Raw genomic sequence first — 16,789 nt, 5'->3', positions numbered from 1 at the left:
GATGCTTGAGTAGAGCGCTCTGTGTTATTGGAATACCAACTATCTGAGAGAGAACGCTTGAAACAGCAAGAAGAAAGTCTGTCGTCTACTTTCCTTAATAGTTTGTTAAGAGTCATCGTCACGTGCACTCATACTCTAGAAAAGTCGGATGTCATTCTCCGATGCATCTACTTCGATGCCGACAAGTGCCGATGGAGGGAGATCATTCAGCCAAGAGACAGAAACCATTGGCCTGTCAAAGGTGTCGCTCTCGGAAGCAAAGAGTAAGCTTATTTGACTGCAGGATGCCATTGCGGACTAACCTGTTTAGTGTACTGGCAACAGACCCTGTGAGAACTGTGCAACGGCGGGCGAAGGTGATTCTCTACTATGCAAGAGGAATTAGCACTTCTCTGATATCTGATAGAATGTATATCGACTGATCCGGTGACACGCAGGGCTCGTGTCAGTGCCGAGTAAGATCCACCAGTCTGTTGCGGAATTTACTACTAATCTGTTTATAGATATGCCAAAGCACTCGAGGAGAGGATCATGGATCTCGAATCCCAGGCAGGACGGGTATCAGAGCATACTTCCCCAGTCAGCCGACAGGGAATAGCGCAGGACACTCCACGCTCGAGAAACGATGGGTCTTTGTCGAATAAGAGGACATTCGAGCGCGCAATTTCAGAGCCAGAATCAGACATTGATCCTCGTGCTTCAAGACGGCGACTATATCAAAATTTGTCCCAATATGGATCATCTTCAAATCCCCAAGCGGCTCAGGTTCCTCTCCCAGCATCCACTGGCCCACGCCAGACACCACCGTTACCATCCTCGAATGCGAGAGAGACATTACCGCCTCCACAAGGCCAATGCGGGCACTCAAGCTTGTTGATCGGTATACTAGCCACACTGGCAAACTCCAATTCTTATGTATCTTCTGCTGCACAGACTAAAACCCCGGACGTCAGCATACCATCTCCTTTCACAGATCAGATATCCCAATCAGATCGTCCAATCAGCCTTTCAAGGGAAGCATCTGATCGACTGGTTCATATTTACCTCGAGAGAGTCAACCCACGATATCCTTTCCTTCATCGCGATACATTCCTTGGCTGGTATGAGTCGTGGAAGGCTCATTCACATCTGGATAGGGTTAGGCATCAGCAAGGTCTATGGAAGGATTATTTCATTACCATAGTATGTTGGGGTTATTTCCATATCCAATTATACTAATATCCTCTTAGGTGCATGCTGTTGCCCTACTTTTGACGCCTCGAGTGTCAGAAAGTGATATCGCCACGTCTCAGGTAAGTGCGAATTATATAAGCCGAAAGAACTAAGAGCAAGACCTGACTGCTCAGTCTTTATATAATACTGCTTTGCAATACCTCGGCTACGTCTTCGCGCAGCCTGATCTAATCCTGCATGCACAAGCGTATCTACTCCTAACACTACATGCACTTCACTCACCCTCATCGCAAATGATCATCACCATGGTATCCGCAACGATGAGGTACTGTGTCATGGCCCAGCTCCACCTATTTGAGAGCGAGCCGAAAGTCCCGAATCCAGTATTTTCATTGGAGGTCCAAACCCGCCGTCGAGTATTCTGGTCTGCCTATGCTCTGGATCGATTTATCAGTTGGATCTATCATATCCCAAACAATATCGTCGACGAGCATATCAGCGTGGAGGTACCGTCATAATCCCTATCCCCTATGGCTCTTTCAATGTGGCTCTTTCATTGAATTAACAACGACAGCTCTTTTCAGACGTCGGAGACGCAGACCTCCACCGCCACGGCTCAGACGACAGCTGCGTCCGAATAGAAACACCATCCCAGAAAACCCACGTCTCACCCGCTCTACATCTATTCCGATGTAGGCGAATCCAATCCCGCATCATCAGTACAATGATGCGGTCTGACTTTGAAGAGATAAACACCTCAACAACATGGCGAGAGCACATGCTCGGAGAATTAGATGCCTGGAGATCCCAACTCCGTCTACTGAGCGATGTAGCATCGAAAAGCTACACGAGTGACCGATGGGTCGGTATGGCATACAACTATACCATCCTCTTATTACACCAGCCCACGAAAGAAAACGTCTGCGACGGCTTTGGAGACCGTTCCGTCCCGGCTTGTGTTCAGATTGTCTTGACATTCAGGACTTTTCAGAAAGATCGACAGACAGCTCAATTATGGCCCGGCGTATGTACTAGATACCATATCCCTCCCTTCTTACATATGCTAATTATTGCATCAAGCTTCTAAGCCAAGTTGCCGTAGGGATAACACTCCTCTACTGCTTCTGGGCTACACCACTCCAACACCAAACACCAGCATATAAATCTCGCGAAGTCCCCGAAGCACTACGAGCCTGTTCAACCGCACTAGCTATTCTCGCCGAGCGATGGACCCAAGCTGAGCCTTTGCGTGATGTGTTTGATACATTAGCACGGGAAATCCCAGTGTATGGAATGGTCGTTGATGATGCACCGAGACGAATCTCGGTGGAGGCTGCTTCATACATTAAGTCCCAGATGCCTTTACTTACGTCCATTATCATGCATCGAGGAGTTTTGCGGATGATTCGTGAGATGGTTACGGAGGATTTCCCTAGTGGTTTTGCCGAGCCGCACCATCAGGTTTTGTCTGGTGGGTTTCGGGGTCATTTGTGTTCTGTTGAGTGTCCCTTCTTTCGGGGGACTGGTCATGCTGCGCCCGTTGCTGTTGATGTTCCGGGGTATGATCCGCTCGAGGGTGGGATTAGGGGTGGATTTGGGGTTGATGATGAGACTTTGATGTTTCCTCTTCTTTTCGGGTCTGCTGAGTTTTGACATGCTTGCAAGCAGAAGGCTGCAGCAATATTCAATATAATCCAAGTATTAGGTATGGCCTGGAGCTGATCACGGTCTTAATAGTAAACACGATGTAAGATTGGAGTATAAGTACATAGAAGACCCAATATGCAAATTCAAATAAAAAAAACACTGCACCCAGGCGAAATCTTTCTCACCATCATTTTCTTAGAAATGAATAGGGCGAAGATGACAAAATTCGTGGTGCTCAAGAAATCATCCGCCGCTCTTTAGGATAATGATACAAGCGCCTATCCATTCCCGACATGCGAGGAATCAACTCAATCGTCTGCCGTCCAGCTTACTCCTTCGTGCGCACGTTGTTGAACTGACGACCGAAAGGACGAGGCTTGGTCAGGGCATCAATATCCAAGTCCTTCATCTTCTGCTCCATTTCCGTCTTCTTGCTCGCGAGGAACTCCTCAAAAGTGGGAGGTTTGGGAATGTTCCGTTGGGCGCGCTCCGCATCGAAACGTGCCTGGATAGATGGCGTCTGCATGACCTGGTGTCGGAGGCTCCAACCGAACGGACCCAGCTCCTTGAGACGTCGCGGGCGATCAGAGAGCAGGTAGTTGTCTAGACCGCCTGCCTTTTGGATTGAGCGCAATGAGCGTCGAGTGACCTTGATGAACAGTTCTTCGCCGAGTGCTTCACTGGGAATCTTCTTCCGGCGAACGTTGGGCTTCCAGCTTCGTCGTGTCTTGCCTTCGTTGCGACCCTTGGAGATCTTGTTACCGAATCGGATCATGGCTCCGCCGTAGAGACCGCTGTTGGACTGCTTGTACCATCGGTTGGGGCCGTAGGGGTAGACGGGGGCATCTTCAGGCAATTTGGGGACTGATTGCGTTGCTGGTGTCGTTGAGAAAGCTCGCTTTGGAGCGGCGATGGAAAGGCTTCGGAAGGCCGCGGCCAGGGAGAATGGGGCCACCATGGCAGATCGTGGTAGTAGGCCTGCCATTGTGATCGGAGATTGAACTCTGGGTCGTCGAGAGTGCAATAAGCCGTCGGACAACAAGCGGAGATGAAGTGAAGCCAGGGAAGAATTTGGGGTGGTTCACCGCCTTTGGCGCGGCTCTCTCATTTGACGATCCCTTGCTCGCGAATTTCGGCCAGAAGCATGTCCCTCTGAGATTCATCGCGTTACCTCCCTTTTCTATCTGTCTTGTTTCTTCGAAGCTTTGCTTTTCGTTCCTTTTCGACTTTTCAACCCATTGATTCAACTTTCGCTGATACCTGTGGCTTCACGCGGTCACACCTCTCCCAATCATGGTTCAGATCAGTGAAGTTAAGGGCAACTCGCGCGAGAACAGAACCGCGGCGCATACACACATTCGGGGCCTTGGATTGCGCTCTGATGGTACTTCGGAAACCTCTGCAGATGGATTCGTGGGACAAGCAGCTGCCCGTGAGGTAAGGAAGCAATACTGGATTCATTGGCTTTGGTGCAGGAAAGATAGCTAACCCTATCGATCGATACAGGCATGCGGTATTGTGGTGGACTTGATCAAGGCGAGAAAGATGGCTGGACGTGCTGTTCTGCTTGCTGGTGGCCCCGGTACCGGAAAGACTGCTCTGGCTCTTGCTGTATCACAGGAGCTGGGAACCAAGGTTCCTTTTTGTCCCATCGTCGGCAGCGAAATTTACTCCGCAGAGGTCAAGAAGACCGAGGCATTGATGGAGAACTTCCGGAGAGCTATCGGTATGAATGCGACAAGGCCGAGCGAGTATGGATAGCAGGCTAACCATGATAGGTCTCCGTGTTCGCGAAACCAAGGAAGTGTACGAGGGTGAAGTGACCGAACTTACCCCCGAAGAGACCGAGAACCCTCTGGGTGGATATGGACGCACAATTAGCCACCTGGTCATCGGTCTGAAGTCCGCCAAGGGCAGCAAGAAGCTCCGCCTGGATCCTAGCATCTATGAGGCCATCCAGAAGGAGCGTGTTACCGTCGGAGATGTCATTTACATTGAAGCTAACACCGGCGCATGCAAGCGTGTCGGCCGATCCGATGCCTATGCGACTGAATTCGATCTCGAGGCAGAGGAGTATGTGCCTGTTCCCAAGGGCGAGGTCCACAAGAAGAAGGAGATTGTCCAGGATGTGACTCTTCACGATCTCGATATGGCCAACGCCCGGCCACAGGGTGGTCAGGATGTGATGAGCATGATGGGCCAGCTGATGAAGCCTAAGAAGACGGAAATTACGGACAAACTACGCCAGGAGATCAACAAGGTTGTCAACCGGTACATTGACCAGGGTGTCGCCGAGTTGGTTCCTGGTGTTTTGTTCATTGACGAGGTAAGCCAATATCTTTTATTCATCGTAAACTGTAGCTAACAACATTCAGGTTCACATGCTCGACATTGAGTGCTTCACATATTTGAACCGTGCTCTTGAATCGACCATCTCCCCGATCGTCATTCTTGCCTCCAACCGTGGCCACACAGTCATCCGTGGCACCGACGATATCAGCGCTGCCCACGGCATTCCTCCCGATCTCCTTGCCCGCCTTCTCATCATCCCCACCAACCCCTACACCCCTGATGAGATTAAGACCATCATCCGCCTGCGCGCCAAGATTGAGGGTCTCAATATCACCGAACCTGCCCTCAACAAGGTCTCCGAACATGGCAGCAAGGTCAGCTTGCGTTACGCTCTGCAGCTGTTGACCCCCGCCAGCATTCTTGCGCGCGTCAACGGCCGCCCCGGTGGCATCGAGGAGGCTGATGTTGCTGAGTGTGAGGATCTTTTCCTGGATGCCAAGCGAAGTGCTATCATTGTCGGCCAGGATAGCGACAAGTTCCTGTCATGACTGGCTGTCACATTTGAAGTTCTATGATCTTGTATACCGTTGGGGTATGTTGGATGTTTATGGAAAAGGCGAATTGCTTTGTGGGCCTGGTTTACGCTAATGCTATGTATCAAATTTCATTTTACTTATTTCTTTACTCGACGTAGTCGGATAGCACATAGAAAAGTAGAGATTATTCGATGCAACCCAAATCGGGATCACGTGTGACTCGGCATCATCACCCGTTCCTGTCCCAACTAATCCTATCGCATTGATATTTCTTCCAATTTGAGTCTTTTGCTTCTAGTTCTTTGCGAAAGCCATTGTTCACTCTGTTATCACCAAGGGCAGTCTTGGCACGTTTGACCGAACCGCCACTCAGCGCTATTGAAAGTCACCCGCCCCCCAGATAAAGGTGGAGCCTTCATCAACATCAACCACGTTGACACCTTTGTTCTCCCGACACATATTTCACAATCATTATGGCAAACACCATGGATACAGACGCCGGCTCAGAGATGTTCGCCAGCTACGAAAACGAGCTGAAGCTGGTGCAAGCCGACCTGAACCAGAAGCTGGACCAGATCGCCGAGGCAAGCGGCGAGCAACGGAAATCCGCAATCGCCAATGCAGAGCAAGTCCTCGACGAAGCGACAGAACTGGTGAGTGCACAGTACCCGAGGAAGGCACTCATGCGCCGCAAGGGAACAAGTCCCAGTGGACCAAAAACGAAGCCGGAAAGCTAACTGACCCGCCCCCCAATAGCTCGACCAACTACGCATGGAGAAGCAGAACATCCCCTCATCAGCCCGGTCAAAAGTAAACGTCCGTTTCCGCAACTACTCAACAGACATCGACGAAGTTAAGCGCAAGCTCAAGTCCCTCTCGGATGATCGACAGGCCCTCTTCGGAGATAGGTACACCGACGAGCCGCAGGATGAGCACCTCGAACAAAGACAGCAGTTGCTCTCCGGGACGGACAGGCTAGAACGCAGCTCTGCCCGCTTGCAGCAGAGTCAGCGCATGGCGCTTGATACAGAGGATGTTGCGCGCGGCACGCTCGGCACGCTGTACGAGCAGCGCGAGCAGATCACTAATGCGCGCAACAATCTGCAGCAGAGTGAGGGTTATGTTGATACTAGTATCAAGACTTTGAGGGGCATGGCCCGTAGGTACTGACTCCCTGTTCGCCCTTCCCTGATTGATCTTGTTGCATGTTGCTGACGCCGAGTCCACGTAGGATGGCTACGAATCGGATGATTACTATTGCTATCATTACTGTCTTGGTGCTGTTGATTTTCGCCGTTATTTACAGCAAATTCCATTAGCGTTGGGGTTAAGCTGGCGTTTTGTATACTGGTGTTTTTTATGTTTATGTCTCTTTCTCTTCTATGCGAGACTCTTTTGTCTTTGTCGCATCTTTGCCATTTGTATGATAGCATTCGGCGAGACTTGATACAGCTTCACTGCCTGGTCTCTAGCTCAACACTCGATATCTAAACCAAGTGACAACACTTCAAGTCCATGCAACAGAACAAGTGCCATTCAGTTTCGGACAGTCCATACACATTTGCCCTCTCTTTTCCGCCTCTCTTTATCTATTTTCGAAGCCTCAAATTAAAGATCCAGGTCATATAAATATGGATGTGCGAAAGAACTGATGACCATTGCATAACCTAATATAATAATTTCAAATGGGGGTATCTCATAGTAAACACAAAACCAAAATATAAGAACAACCTATCCACAGATCCCCTTATACACCTCTTCTACCCCATAATCCTCATCATCCCAAAAGCAGCATTAACAACAACCCCCACAAAAACAGCAACCCCCTTCCTCCAACTCCAAACCCCCTCCTCCCTCCTCAACCACATAGCACACCCAACAGGCCAAAAGAACCCCATAACAGCTCCCCACAACATATCATCCATCGCCCCGCGCGACCCAGCCCCAATACTCCCATCATCATCTCCTCCAGCTACACCCCCTCCACTACCACCCGCCACACCCGCCGCCGTCGACCCCTCGTCCATCCATCTATCTTCCAAATCGCGTAATTGATCCCCTGTGGGCATTGTATCGCGCGTGTGGGAGACGGATTGCACGGCCAGGAATTGGGAGCGCAGGGCTGTTACTTCTGAGCTTGTGAAGCCTGCGCTTAGGAGGCGGTCGAAGCCGCGTGGTGCGGGGGTTGTTGTGTTGGTTTGTGTGGGTTGGGAGTTGGAGTTGGATTGGAGGTTGGATTGGCCGGAGCGCGGGAAGAGAGTTGAGACTGCATCTTTTGAGGCTTTCTTTTTCTTTTCTTGGAGGAGGTGTGTTGAGGCTACTCCTGCTTCATTTGCTAGGTCCGATTCGGAGAGTGCGATATCGCCTATTGAGCAGTGGATGTAAAGTCGCGGTCGTGTGTCTCGTAGGGGCTGCTTGCCTTTGACACTGTCGGTTGTGGCTTCGCTTTGTTCTTCTGTTTCTGATATAGAGCCTGGACTGCGGCTTGGGGATGGCGGGAGCTTGAGTGAGACTGTTAAGGCGGTTGTATCTTCTAGACCCCGGCCAGCGTAGATGAGACGGAGACGGTGTGGTGAGAGATCTGGGGGCAGCTCGGCGCGGATTAATTGTTTGAGACCTGCGCCTGTTGTAATTTCCGGGTCTGGTACGTCGAGTTGGAGATCGGGGATCGAGGCGGAGAAGCGGACTGTTATTAGGAGGTCTGTGGGTTTGTCGCTTGATGTGTAGGGGGATAGGAATGGTGAAGCCATGGTAGTCGGATGTCAGTCATGTAGATAGACCGTAGAATGTATTTGTGGTGGATGCGGTTGTAATTGATGTTGGAGATGCGGTGATTACCCCATTCCGCGCCTCGGACCCCAGAATATCACGTCATGTGATACCTAGACCAGTATAAGCTGTTGTTTCAGATATAAATATAGTTTGGACATTGAAAGTGAATAGATCTACCAGAGATGACGTATTGAGGTACAGTATGGGAATTTTGAACCGAGGTCATAAGTGTGCATCATGCCATAAATTACTGGACGATTCTATACGAAAGCTGCAGAGCGACTATACGACTCTTGATATTGCCTACGGTACCTACTTTGTTTTTCTCTTTGGCCTCTTTTTTGCCTATTATCGAGTCCATCAGATTGATCATCTAGATCAGATAAAGGTGGGATGTAACAGGTGTATATGACATGTCATCATTGTCCTAAGACTAATCTATGCGTTGTACATAAAGATATCTAGTGATATCCGATGGCTGTTGTGGCAGGATTCGAAAGAATGTCCAGCAACAAAAGAAAACAATAGCGATGGAGCCTGTCTCTATGAAAAAGCCCGCTAGTACCCGAATCAAGCCAGAGCCATTGAAATGTGAAAGAGAGAATGCCGAAATAAATGGAAACGTGAAATGTATCGACTGGTATCAAGCGTATGTACTGAAATAAAAGAGTGATTGTATCCCAACCCCCTTTGAAAACGCCATCCGATGCACTGGTAAGAAGACGCCGAGGAACCCGTAAAAGAAACATGTATGAAGGCTTAGACCATGAAGGATTCACCGCATCCACATTCTTCTTCTATGGTGATAGGTTAGTACTGAAAATGATGGGATGGCAGATGCACGGGCCACTTACTGATGTTGGGGTTGCGGAAAACGAAGCGTCGGCTCAGCTTATCCTCATGCCAGTCCATTTCACTGCCAATGATGCTGAAAAGGGCCTTGCTGTCAATGAGGACCTTGACACCGTCCTGTTCAACGACTTCGTCGAACTTGCCCGGCTTTTCCACATACTCCAGGTGGTAAGCAAGACCAGAGCAGCCCCTGTTCTTGACACCGACCCGAATAAACTTGGGTTCAGGCTGGGCCATCAATTTCCGAAGTTGCTCAGTGGCCACCGCGGACAATTTCATAGCTGCCTTCCTTGGCCGAAGTGGCCGACGGGGTTTCGGGGAAGTCTTCGGGGAAGCGGAGGTGGGTTTCGATTTTTGCGCTTCACCTTCCCGAAGGCTCACATTGGGTGATGCACCGTTCTGAAAGGTAGTCTGAGATGATTTTGAGTCGGAGGGAGGGAATTCAGCGGAGATGGAAGTGTCGGCGCCACCGCTACTTCGGGGAGGCGGGAAAGAGGAGGGAAGGGTGTGAGGACGGTAAGCTGTTGCAGTCTGCATGTCCCGCTTGGAGGAGAGGTGTGCATTTCCGTATGATGAGAAAGTCCGCAGGTGTCCAGCCGAGGGCTTTGCCCGTCGGAGGAGTGTGGCGGATGATGTCACTGAGCGCTGCATGGTGTGGAAGCTCATGATTTCGGAGCAATGTGAAGAGAGAAAGCGTCTCAGAGAGAAATGCTATAAACTCATAGGATACTGTATGAAAGTAAAGGTGGATGTGGTAGTGTGAAAGACCAAAGTTGAAAGAAGAATCTCTGACTGTTTTGAGAATCCCCCGTGGCCCCGGGTGGATTACCTAAACCAGTTGCATGACGCAGAACCGACCAATAAGCATTGAGATGTTTCTACACACAATGGCGCCACTGTTCGCCTTGCTCTTTTTCTCTTAATGTTTGACTCAGCCGTGGGGACCTTGACAGTACGACAACCTTGGAGGGCTCGGCTGGCTACATTTCATATCTTACCTCTTACTTGCTGTGAGATCATAATATATCAGGTGAGAGTGACTCTGCGTTTTTCGGAAGCTGAGTCATCACCAGGCACAGGGCATTCCGTTCTTCGGAGTGCCTGGCTCACCCCTCATGAGCCCCCAAGGGCTCCAAATGCAGCTAAGTGGCGGGGATTGGCATCAAAGTGCATATGACGATTATCCAGACATGCCCCTAGACCGTCATACTAGATTTTTACATTCAAACCTCTTATAACACTCGTAAATGCCAAGTATCAATGTAGAAAGGACATGTGGCTGGATCTGCTGACAAAGTGGCTGGTGCCCAAGACGGTTGCTCAATGAACTCCAAGCTCGTGAATAGACCTCGACTCTGCAATTTAACCTCTTTTCTGCCGATGCTGGTGATTCAACTGCAGATCACCCGTGTCTCTGTTTGAACCATGGAAGCTTCTCCCTTGACCCTGCAGAGTCGACCTGAGTCCTTCAAGCCTAAGATTGTGCAGCTCTATGAGAACCTCTTCAAAGTATGAACTCCAGAACATCAATTGAGTTGCAATACTAACTCAGCCCTGATAATTAGAATGCAGACGACTTAGACCCTTCTGAGGGCTTCTGGAGGGAGTTCTTCTTGCTCCCCCCGGATCGGAACCAACTGCATGCCATTCTAGACCATTTGAGTCCAGATGATATATTAAGCTTACAGGCAAGCTGCACCCATTGCCACGGAGATTACCTGGCTAACTCAATGTTTAGACTCAAACTCAGCTGCTATTCACCCGTGCCATTCGCGAGGCAGCTGCAGGGGTTGCCCCTGCGGATTCTTATGCATTGGATGTGAGTGTCCTTGATGGAATGTTTAAAGGGGCGCTCTAACTCAATTTTCTAGACCTTGACAATTTTCTTGACCAGTATCCTGGGCAAGAAGTACACAAACCCTAGCTCAGATGTCATCACCGTTCTTGCAGGACTCGACGAAGTGGACCATGTCATCTCCGACTTTGTGGCCGTCTTGGATGGGATTATCCGCAGTGGCAAAAGCTGTGAGCTTCCTGTCTGATGTGATTTTGAATATATGAAACTAACTTTGTTAGTCGATGTGCGGCCCAAAGCCATCAGGACAGCCGTCGCAATGACCAGCGGGGCCTACAAAACCAGCCTGGTATCCTATCTCACGCACAGAGATCTTTTCCCATCACTGATGAAGGTACTTAGTCTCTCCATTCTTATTATAATGGATCACTAACAGCACTTAGTATGTATCCGAATCTGATACCCCAATGCGAGTCTTTGACCCATTTCTTCTTTTGGGATTATTGGCAAATTACAACAAGTTTGAGTTCCAAAATCCCTACCAGCTTCGACTTGACGACTTTGTCAACGAGTCAAGCATTGAAAAGATTGCCAAAGGCGTCGGCCTCGCCTGTGGCGGTCTGCGTAACGGCTACATTGCCGTACAGGATGACATCCCAGAGGGCTGGAACTTGACCAATACATTGATCTTCTTTGGATTGCGAGCCTTTGCACCCGGTGCCAGAGAAAAGGCCAATCCTCCTACCGCGGAAGAAGCGAAGGCAATTTTCGCTGAACTGCAAGTCTTCTCCGAATATCACTTGCTATTCTTGACTAACATCATACCAGTCCTGCCCAAGAAGCCGCAATTCTCATGGCAACATACGACTTCACAAACGCCAACAAGCTATTCGGCTACCATCTTGTTCATTCGAAAGCCGAGAAGAACGAGGAAGAATCGCCATTCTCGAGCTTCCTCTCATTGACCTCATATCTTTTGCAACATGCGTACCGATCCCCACGGGTTGGACATTACGCCGAACTCACCCTATTTACTCTGCGCATATTAGTCGAGGACCCAACAATCTGCAAACACATTTGCAACGAAGATGGCAAACGAAAAGTCCGCATATGCAGACAGAAACAGCCCTACCTCCCTCTAGTCAGCGGAGATAGAGTCCTAGCAACAATCATATTCGACATCATGATCGATACAATCACCCACAACCTCCGTCGACGTCTGGACGTCAATCTCTATAGGTGAACACACCTTCTCCATGCCCCTGTTTGCAAAAACTAACAAATCCAGCCACGCAATCGCAATAACCCTCCGGCTCCTAACCCACCTCTCAAAAAACAAAATCAGACTAACATACCACTGGTCCGAACTCTGGCGCACCCTTCTTTCTCTAATGCGCTTCCTAACAACCTACGCAAGCGACCTAACAACCAACCCAAAGATCCAAACCCTAACATCTTCTCTGGCCGATCTAATCGCCTTCTGCGTCTCAGGCGGCGACACCTTCCTCCCAGACCCATCTTCCTATGACGACCTCTTCTACAAACTCGTCGAAACAGGTCCCATCATCTCCAAGTTCCGCGCTGCGTATGCTTTCACCAGTTCAAGCACATCCAGGGCCGAGCCCGGTGTCGAACAGACTGTTGCAGCTATTGATACACTCCAATCTGTCTCGACGCATTTCTATACCCTGCTTTTCCATTCGGAGGGCGGTGATGCGGCGGCGGCTGCTGCTGCTGCAAGTCCTAAGCCCGATGAACCGGCTTCTGTGCCTTTGCCTTCTATTCGGAAGAAGAATCTCAGTCCGCGCGAGGTTCATCGGATTATCAGGCAGGGGTATGATACTTTGAGTATTCAGCCGCCGGAGGGACTGAGTACTTGGGCTAAATGGCGTGAGGCCGAGTGGAAGAGTGAGCTTAAGAAAGCGGCTAGGTGTGCTGTTGATGATGCTAGGCAGCTTGTTGCTTAGCTGGGTTGTGGATATTGTGAATTCTTTTAGTTGTGTATTGTGTGGGATTGGATTTTTTTGCATTCGAGATACTGTATTTGAGGGGAAAGGTCTTGATCTCTGGCTCTGTGATGGTCGTGGTGGCTTCATTACGTTTTCATTGAGACATCCAGTTGAGAATACGTACGTTTCCTTCTTGATGTTGGATATTTTCTTCATTGTGTAGATGAATAGTGCGTTTGCCTGATTCTTATCCATTCAAGGTTGTTTCCTATCTACACCTTCCGTCGCTACGAACAGAAGTGACGAATTCCGAAAATACGACAATCAAAGAAGAAGATCCAAACCTCGGCTGTCTGGCGAAGAAGTAAAAAGAAAATTGAATGCTGAAATCTAAATAATCAATTCAAACTGATATCAATTGTCGCGAAAGTCACCCTCCATCATGAAGCAAAAACATCAAACCCAGAACTCAGTGAGTCTCCTCCGCCGGCAAATATTGTGTGGTGAAGTACTTCTCAGAATGCTTGCTCAACCACATGGCAAGCTTAGAAATCTCTTCACGCAGACGGTTAGTTGCCTGCATATCCATGTTTGTCTGAGCAATGAGCTCAGGCATGGTGCCTACCAAAGAAAAGAAGATTAGCAAAAAATCCAAAAGAAAAAGGAACCCAACCAATCTAAGCGGGAAATTACAAAAGACTCGAATTAAACAGGCAAACTTACTGAAAAGACGGATCAAGTGCTCGGCACCGTAGACATCAATAGGTCCCTTATTAGCCAACTCCCCGGTGACAGCCTCGAACTTCTTCCGCAGACCGCGGTACTGCGCGCGCTCGTGGCGGTACAAGAGGATCTTATCAAGACACTTGTCGAAATACTCATGGAGTCCTGCAATCACTTCCTCAAGCACGTCCTGGTCGGCTGCTGAGCTGGTTCGCTTCGGCTGCTCTTCCTCGTACCAGTCCTTTAGGATCTGGCGGACGGGGCTCTGGGATGGAAGCGAGACCACGCATTGGTTTTTGGTTACTTGTTCCCAGTCATCGACTAGGAGGGACTTGAGATTGTCTGGCATCACGATGCGGACTGAGGGGCGCATGTGGAAGCTTTCTTCCTGGGGGGGGCTGTTAGCCGTCGGACTTCAAAGTTTAAGAGATCTTTTGTTTTTCTTATGGAGTCAGCTTTGATTGGAGTAGTTTTTTCTTACCTTTTCGATGTCATTGTCGCGAGCTCGCTTCGTGCCACGGCCCGGCACCGAGTTGCCACGTTCTTCGCTGTCGCGCACAGAGCTACGGTCGGAAGCGGCGCGCTTCTTTGCGCTTGCCTTGGTGGACTTTTGGCGGATTGATGCTTCGGCTTCGCGGCGTAGGTTGTTGGCTAGCTCACGGTTGTCTTCTGTGTGCTTGCGCAGACGGTCTTCTAGGACCCAGTCATCCCATCTAGTCAATGTCAGTATGATGATCCCAGTTACTGAGCTTGTCATATACATAGAAATGTATCTGGAAGCATGCTCCACGTAGATAGAGGCAGGGGGCTGCCCATGGGATGGAGCGGATATAGATCGAGGTCAAGGTCTCCAGGTCATCCCGCGTGGCGACGACATGCGCAACAGGCTTGACAGGCTCGACAGGCTCGACAGCCACGACCGTTGATGGACATTCAGAGAGCACTTCAGATGAGACAGTCAGACTTACGTGTTCTTCCATCCTTTATAGTGGACTTGGTACTCAAAGGCACTTTTCTTGTCGTTGGGGTCCTTGTGGCGGACATCCAGGATTTTGGCATCGTAGAGGATGTCATGATGGAAGCAAAGGACCTTCTCGTCCTTGGAATACATGGAAACAACCATGGTAAATGAATTAGAAAGAAGATAGAAGGGTTGGAGGTGCAGGCGATCTATGCGATGATTCCGAGCCCTGAGGTCGAATGCTCGCGAAATAGAAACGCTCGCCTTCTCGCGCAAATCTCGCGATGATCTCACAGGAAAGTAAGTGGAAGCTGGCGGTCAAAGCTTGCTATGGCCTAAATCCGTAGACGCACTTTCTGTTTAATTTTAGAGATTGATTGGTCGTTGCGTGTTCAAAAAGAAGAGAACAGGTGCGGTGACAATTGTAGAGCAAGATGTCGATACAAATTAAGTCAAAATGTAGTGCACAATCCGTGTCCTACCAGAGACCAGCTCAAAGTTAGAGAAGATGATTAGGTGGGAGAGGGAAATGAGGCTGACGATGTCGCGAGGAGATTGGAAGAGGAAACGCGACCCCTTGAAGAAAAAGGCGGGAACGCTCAACCATCGACGCGCATCCATCTCGACTTTCTACGCTTGTCACGATAACTTCATTCTTCGATCTATACGATTGATGTTCCATTGATCGTATTGCCCATTTTGCACGTGAAATCTTATTCGCGTCAACTGTGGTGCGCGTGTTCAGACTTCAATACTGCTCTAATCAAGAACAAGAAGAAACTTCCAGTCATCATGGCACCAACAGAAGAGTCCATCTTGAGCAACTTCCTGCTCTCGCCAGCACCGCTGCCGACAATGATGTCGCTGCAGAAGTTCACAGAACTCTTTCCAAAGCGCCTTCGCAATCACCCGCACATCAGGACCCTGTACCGGGAGCTACAACAAGTTCGCGAACAGGATATGGACAGAGTCAATGAAAACATTGACAATGAAATCAAGCAAAGTGACAAGCAGAAAGCTGAGCTACGCAAAGCCTATCTTGCCACTGGAGTCGAGGTCTCGAGTAACAATGAGCAGCGCGAGGTCGACATGGATCTTCATCTGTTTGGTCAGACGCAGTCTGCCGCACCGGAAGATTATCACTCGGTGGATAGCTTGCTGGCTGCAATGGAGACTGCTAGCACCAATATTGAGCAGGAAATTGCTGCCATTGACCGAGAGGCGGCGGGGATCTTGGCTCAACTTACTACTACTGTTGGGGATATGAGTGATCTCCGTTATGGCAAATTGCAGGGTCCAGCTGGGACTGCTGATGATATGGCCAATGAGGCTATCAAGGGTCTGCAGAACTTGGAAGATTCTTGCTATAAGCATAGCATGTCTTGATCAACCGCCGGTTACGTGTCTGCACCAAGTGTTGAGTAATCTCTTTGAAGAAAGCAGGTATGTGGTTTTGATCTGGCAATTGAAGAACCTTGACTGATCTATATACAGCTTCTACCTAACCAAGCACCCAAGTTATGTGTGCTTCAATCCCAAGCCTTTTTCACAAGCGCTACCCCTTGTCAACCTCAGCTATTGTCTGGCACTATCAATGCCCCATCCGTCAAGCCTACTTTGGCCTTGTTGCCTCAGTTGACAAATAGACTCATCTCCATCTATGCTAGATGAGATGGATGTCCCGGAACATTAGTGTCGCTCTGCAGCGGGTGCAAGTCAAACTCCGGGAATAGCTCAATGCCCTCACCCCACGCTCCCGTCGTCCAAGTCCATGCTGCTCAAAATCTGTTGGCTTCAATTCAACCTGGTCACCCATGTATCGACCCTGGACTGCTTGACCTCTTACACATTGGCTCAGTGCAGAGAATTACGAGGTGTAAAAGGCGGTTAGTTTTCAATAATCAAAACCTACATACCCCATATCACTCTAATTTCAGAGTACAAGTAGTGTAAAATGCCTAGAGTAGCGCATATACTCAAGTCGCATCGATACTCCGATAAGCAGTGGAGACCGAAACGCGACCCGACGCGCCTCACCACTTTACTCTTCACTAATCACACTCCAACAGGTCAACGGTCCAACACACAA

General features: G+C 49.4%; 9 protein-coding genes across 9 annotated transcripts; 5 read left to right on the top strand and 4 right to left on the bottom strand.

Annotated features, from left to right (window-relative positions):
* Positions 1 to 175: 175 nt before the first annotated feature.
* Positions 176 to 2,826, top strand: N7508_007711 (fungal specific transcription factor domain-containing protein; the record flags this gene model as incomplete). The annotated part of the gene is made up of 7 exons (XM_058465775.1): positions 176 to 263; positions 407 to 455; positions 504 to 1,182; positions 1,230 to 1,292; positions 1,347 to 1,679; positions 1,748 to 2,197; positions 2,254 to 2,826. 7 exons carry the CDS (start codon positions 176 to 178, stop codon positions 2,824 to 2,826), a joined length of 2,235 nt encoding a protein of 744 aa, XP_058317103.1.
* A 322-nt stretch (positions 2,827 to 3,148) lies between these two features.
* Positions 3,149 to 3,805, bottom strand: N7508_007710 (mitochondrial 54S ribosomal protein bL28m; the record flags this gene model as incomplete). Its single annotated transcript, XM_058465774.1, has 1 exon — positions 3,149 to 3,805. The coding sequence occupies one exon, from the start codon at positions 3,803 to 3,805 to the stop codon at positions 3,149 to 3,151; it is 657 nt and encodes a 218-aa protein (XP_058317102.1).
* A 281-nt stretch (positions 3,806 to 4,086) lies between these two features.
* Positions 4,087 to 5,660, top strand: rvb1 (RuvB family ATP-dependent DNA helicase pontin; the record flags this gene model as incomplete). The annotated part of the gene is made up of 4 exons (XM_058465773.1): positions 4,087 to 4,257; positions 4,327 to 4,546; positions 4,599 to 5,146; positions 5,196 to 5,660. The coding sequence occupies exons 1-4, from the start codon at positions 4,114 to 4,116 to the stop codon at positions 5,658 to 5,660; spliced, it is 1,377 nt and encodes a 458-aa protein (XP_058317101.1). The 5' UTR covers positions 4,087 to 4,113.
* A 461-nt stretch (positions 5,661 to 6,121) lies between these two features.
* On the top strand, positions 6,122 to 6,967 carry N7508_007708 (v-SNARE protein VTI1; the record flags this gene model as incomplete). Its single annotated transcript, XM_058465772.1, has 3 exons — positions 6,122 to 6,301; positions 6,405 to 6,811; positions 6,880 to 6,967. 3 exons carry the CDS (start codon positions 6,122 to 6,124, stop codon positions 6,965 to 6,967), a joined length of 675 nt encoding a protein of 224 aa, XP_058317100.1.
* Positions 6,968 to 7,408: 441 nt separating this feature from the next.
* Positions 7,409 to 8,398, bottom strand: N7508_007707 (DSC3 family protein; the record flags this gene model as incomplete). Its single annotated transcript, XM_058465771.1, has 1 exon — positions 7,409 to 8,398. The coding sequence occupies one exon, from the start codon at positions 8,396 to 8,398 to the stop codon at positions 7,409 to 7,411; it is 990 nt and encodes a 329-aa protein (XP_058317099.1).
* Positions 8,399 to 9,179: 781 nt separating this feature from the next.
* On the bottom strand, positions 9,180 to 9,938 carry isa1 (Fe-binding Fe/S cluster assembly protein ISA1; the record flags this gene model as incomplete). Its single annotated transcript, XM_058465770.1, has 2 exons — positions 9,180 to 9,217; positions 9,275 to 9,938. 2 exons carry the CDS (start codon positions 9,936 to 9,938, stop codon positions 9,180 to 9,182), a joined length of 702 nt encoding a protein of 233 aa, XP_058317098.1.
* Positions 9,939 to 10,697: 759 nt separating this feature from the next.
* On the top strand, positions 10,698 to 13,034 carry N7508_007705 (ARMH3 family protein; the record flags this gene model as incomplete). The annotated part of the gene is made up of 8 exons (XM_058465769.1): positions 10,698 to 10,781; positions 10,838 to 10,960; positions 11,011 to 11,091; positions 11,144 to 11,297; positions 11,349 to 11,461; positions 11,511 to 11,845; positions 11,896 to 12,306; positions 12,356 to 13,034. The coding sequence occupies 8 exons, from the start codon at positions 10,698 to 10,700 to the stop codon at positions 13,032 to 13,034; spliced, it is 1,980 nt and encodes a 659-aa protein (XP_058317097.1).
* A 451-nt stretch (positions 13,035 to 13,485) lies between these two features.
* On the bottom strand, positions 13,486 to 14,862 carry N7508_007704 (uncharacterized protein; the record flags this gene model as incomplete). The annotated part of the gene is made up of 4 exons (XM_058465768.1): positions 13,486 to 13,637; positions 13,740 to 14,127; positions 14,221 to 14,452; positions 14,708 to 14,862. 4 exons carry the CDS (start codon positions 14,860 to 14,862, stop codon positions 13,486 to 13,488), a joined length of 927 nt encoding a protein of 308 aa, XP_058317096.1.
* A 630-nt stretch (positions 14,863 to 15,492) lies between these two features.
* On the top strand, positions 15,493 to 16,086 carry N7508_007703 (Cnl2/NKP2 family protein; the record flags this gene model as incomplete). The annotated part of the gene is made up of 1 exon (XM_058465767.1): positions 15,493 to 16,086. The coding sequence occupies one exon, from the start codon at positions 15,493 to 15,495 to the stop codon at positions 16,084 to 16,086; it is 594 nt and encodes a 197-aa protein (XP_058317095.1).
* Between the last annotated feature and the right edge of the window lie 703 nt (positions 16,087 to 16,789).

The sequence above is a fragment of the Penicillium antarcticum genome (genome assembly GCF_028974205.1).
Source record: "Penicillium antarcticum strain IBT 31339 chromosome Unknown utg000008l_segment0_segment0, whole genome shotgun sequence".
NCBI lineage: Eukaryota > Fungi > Ascomycota > Eurotiomycetes > Eurotiales > Aspergillaceae > Penicillium > Penicillium antarcticum.
This window is presented reverse-complemented; position numbering and strand designations above follow the sequence as displayed.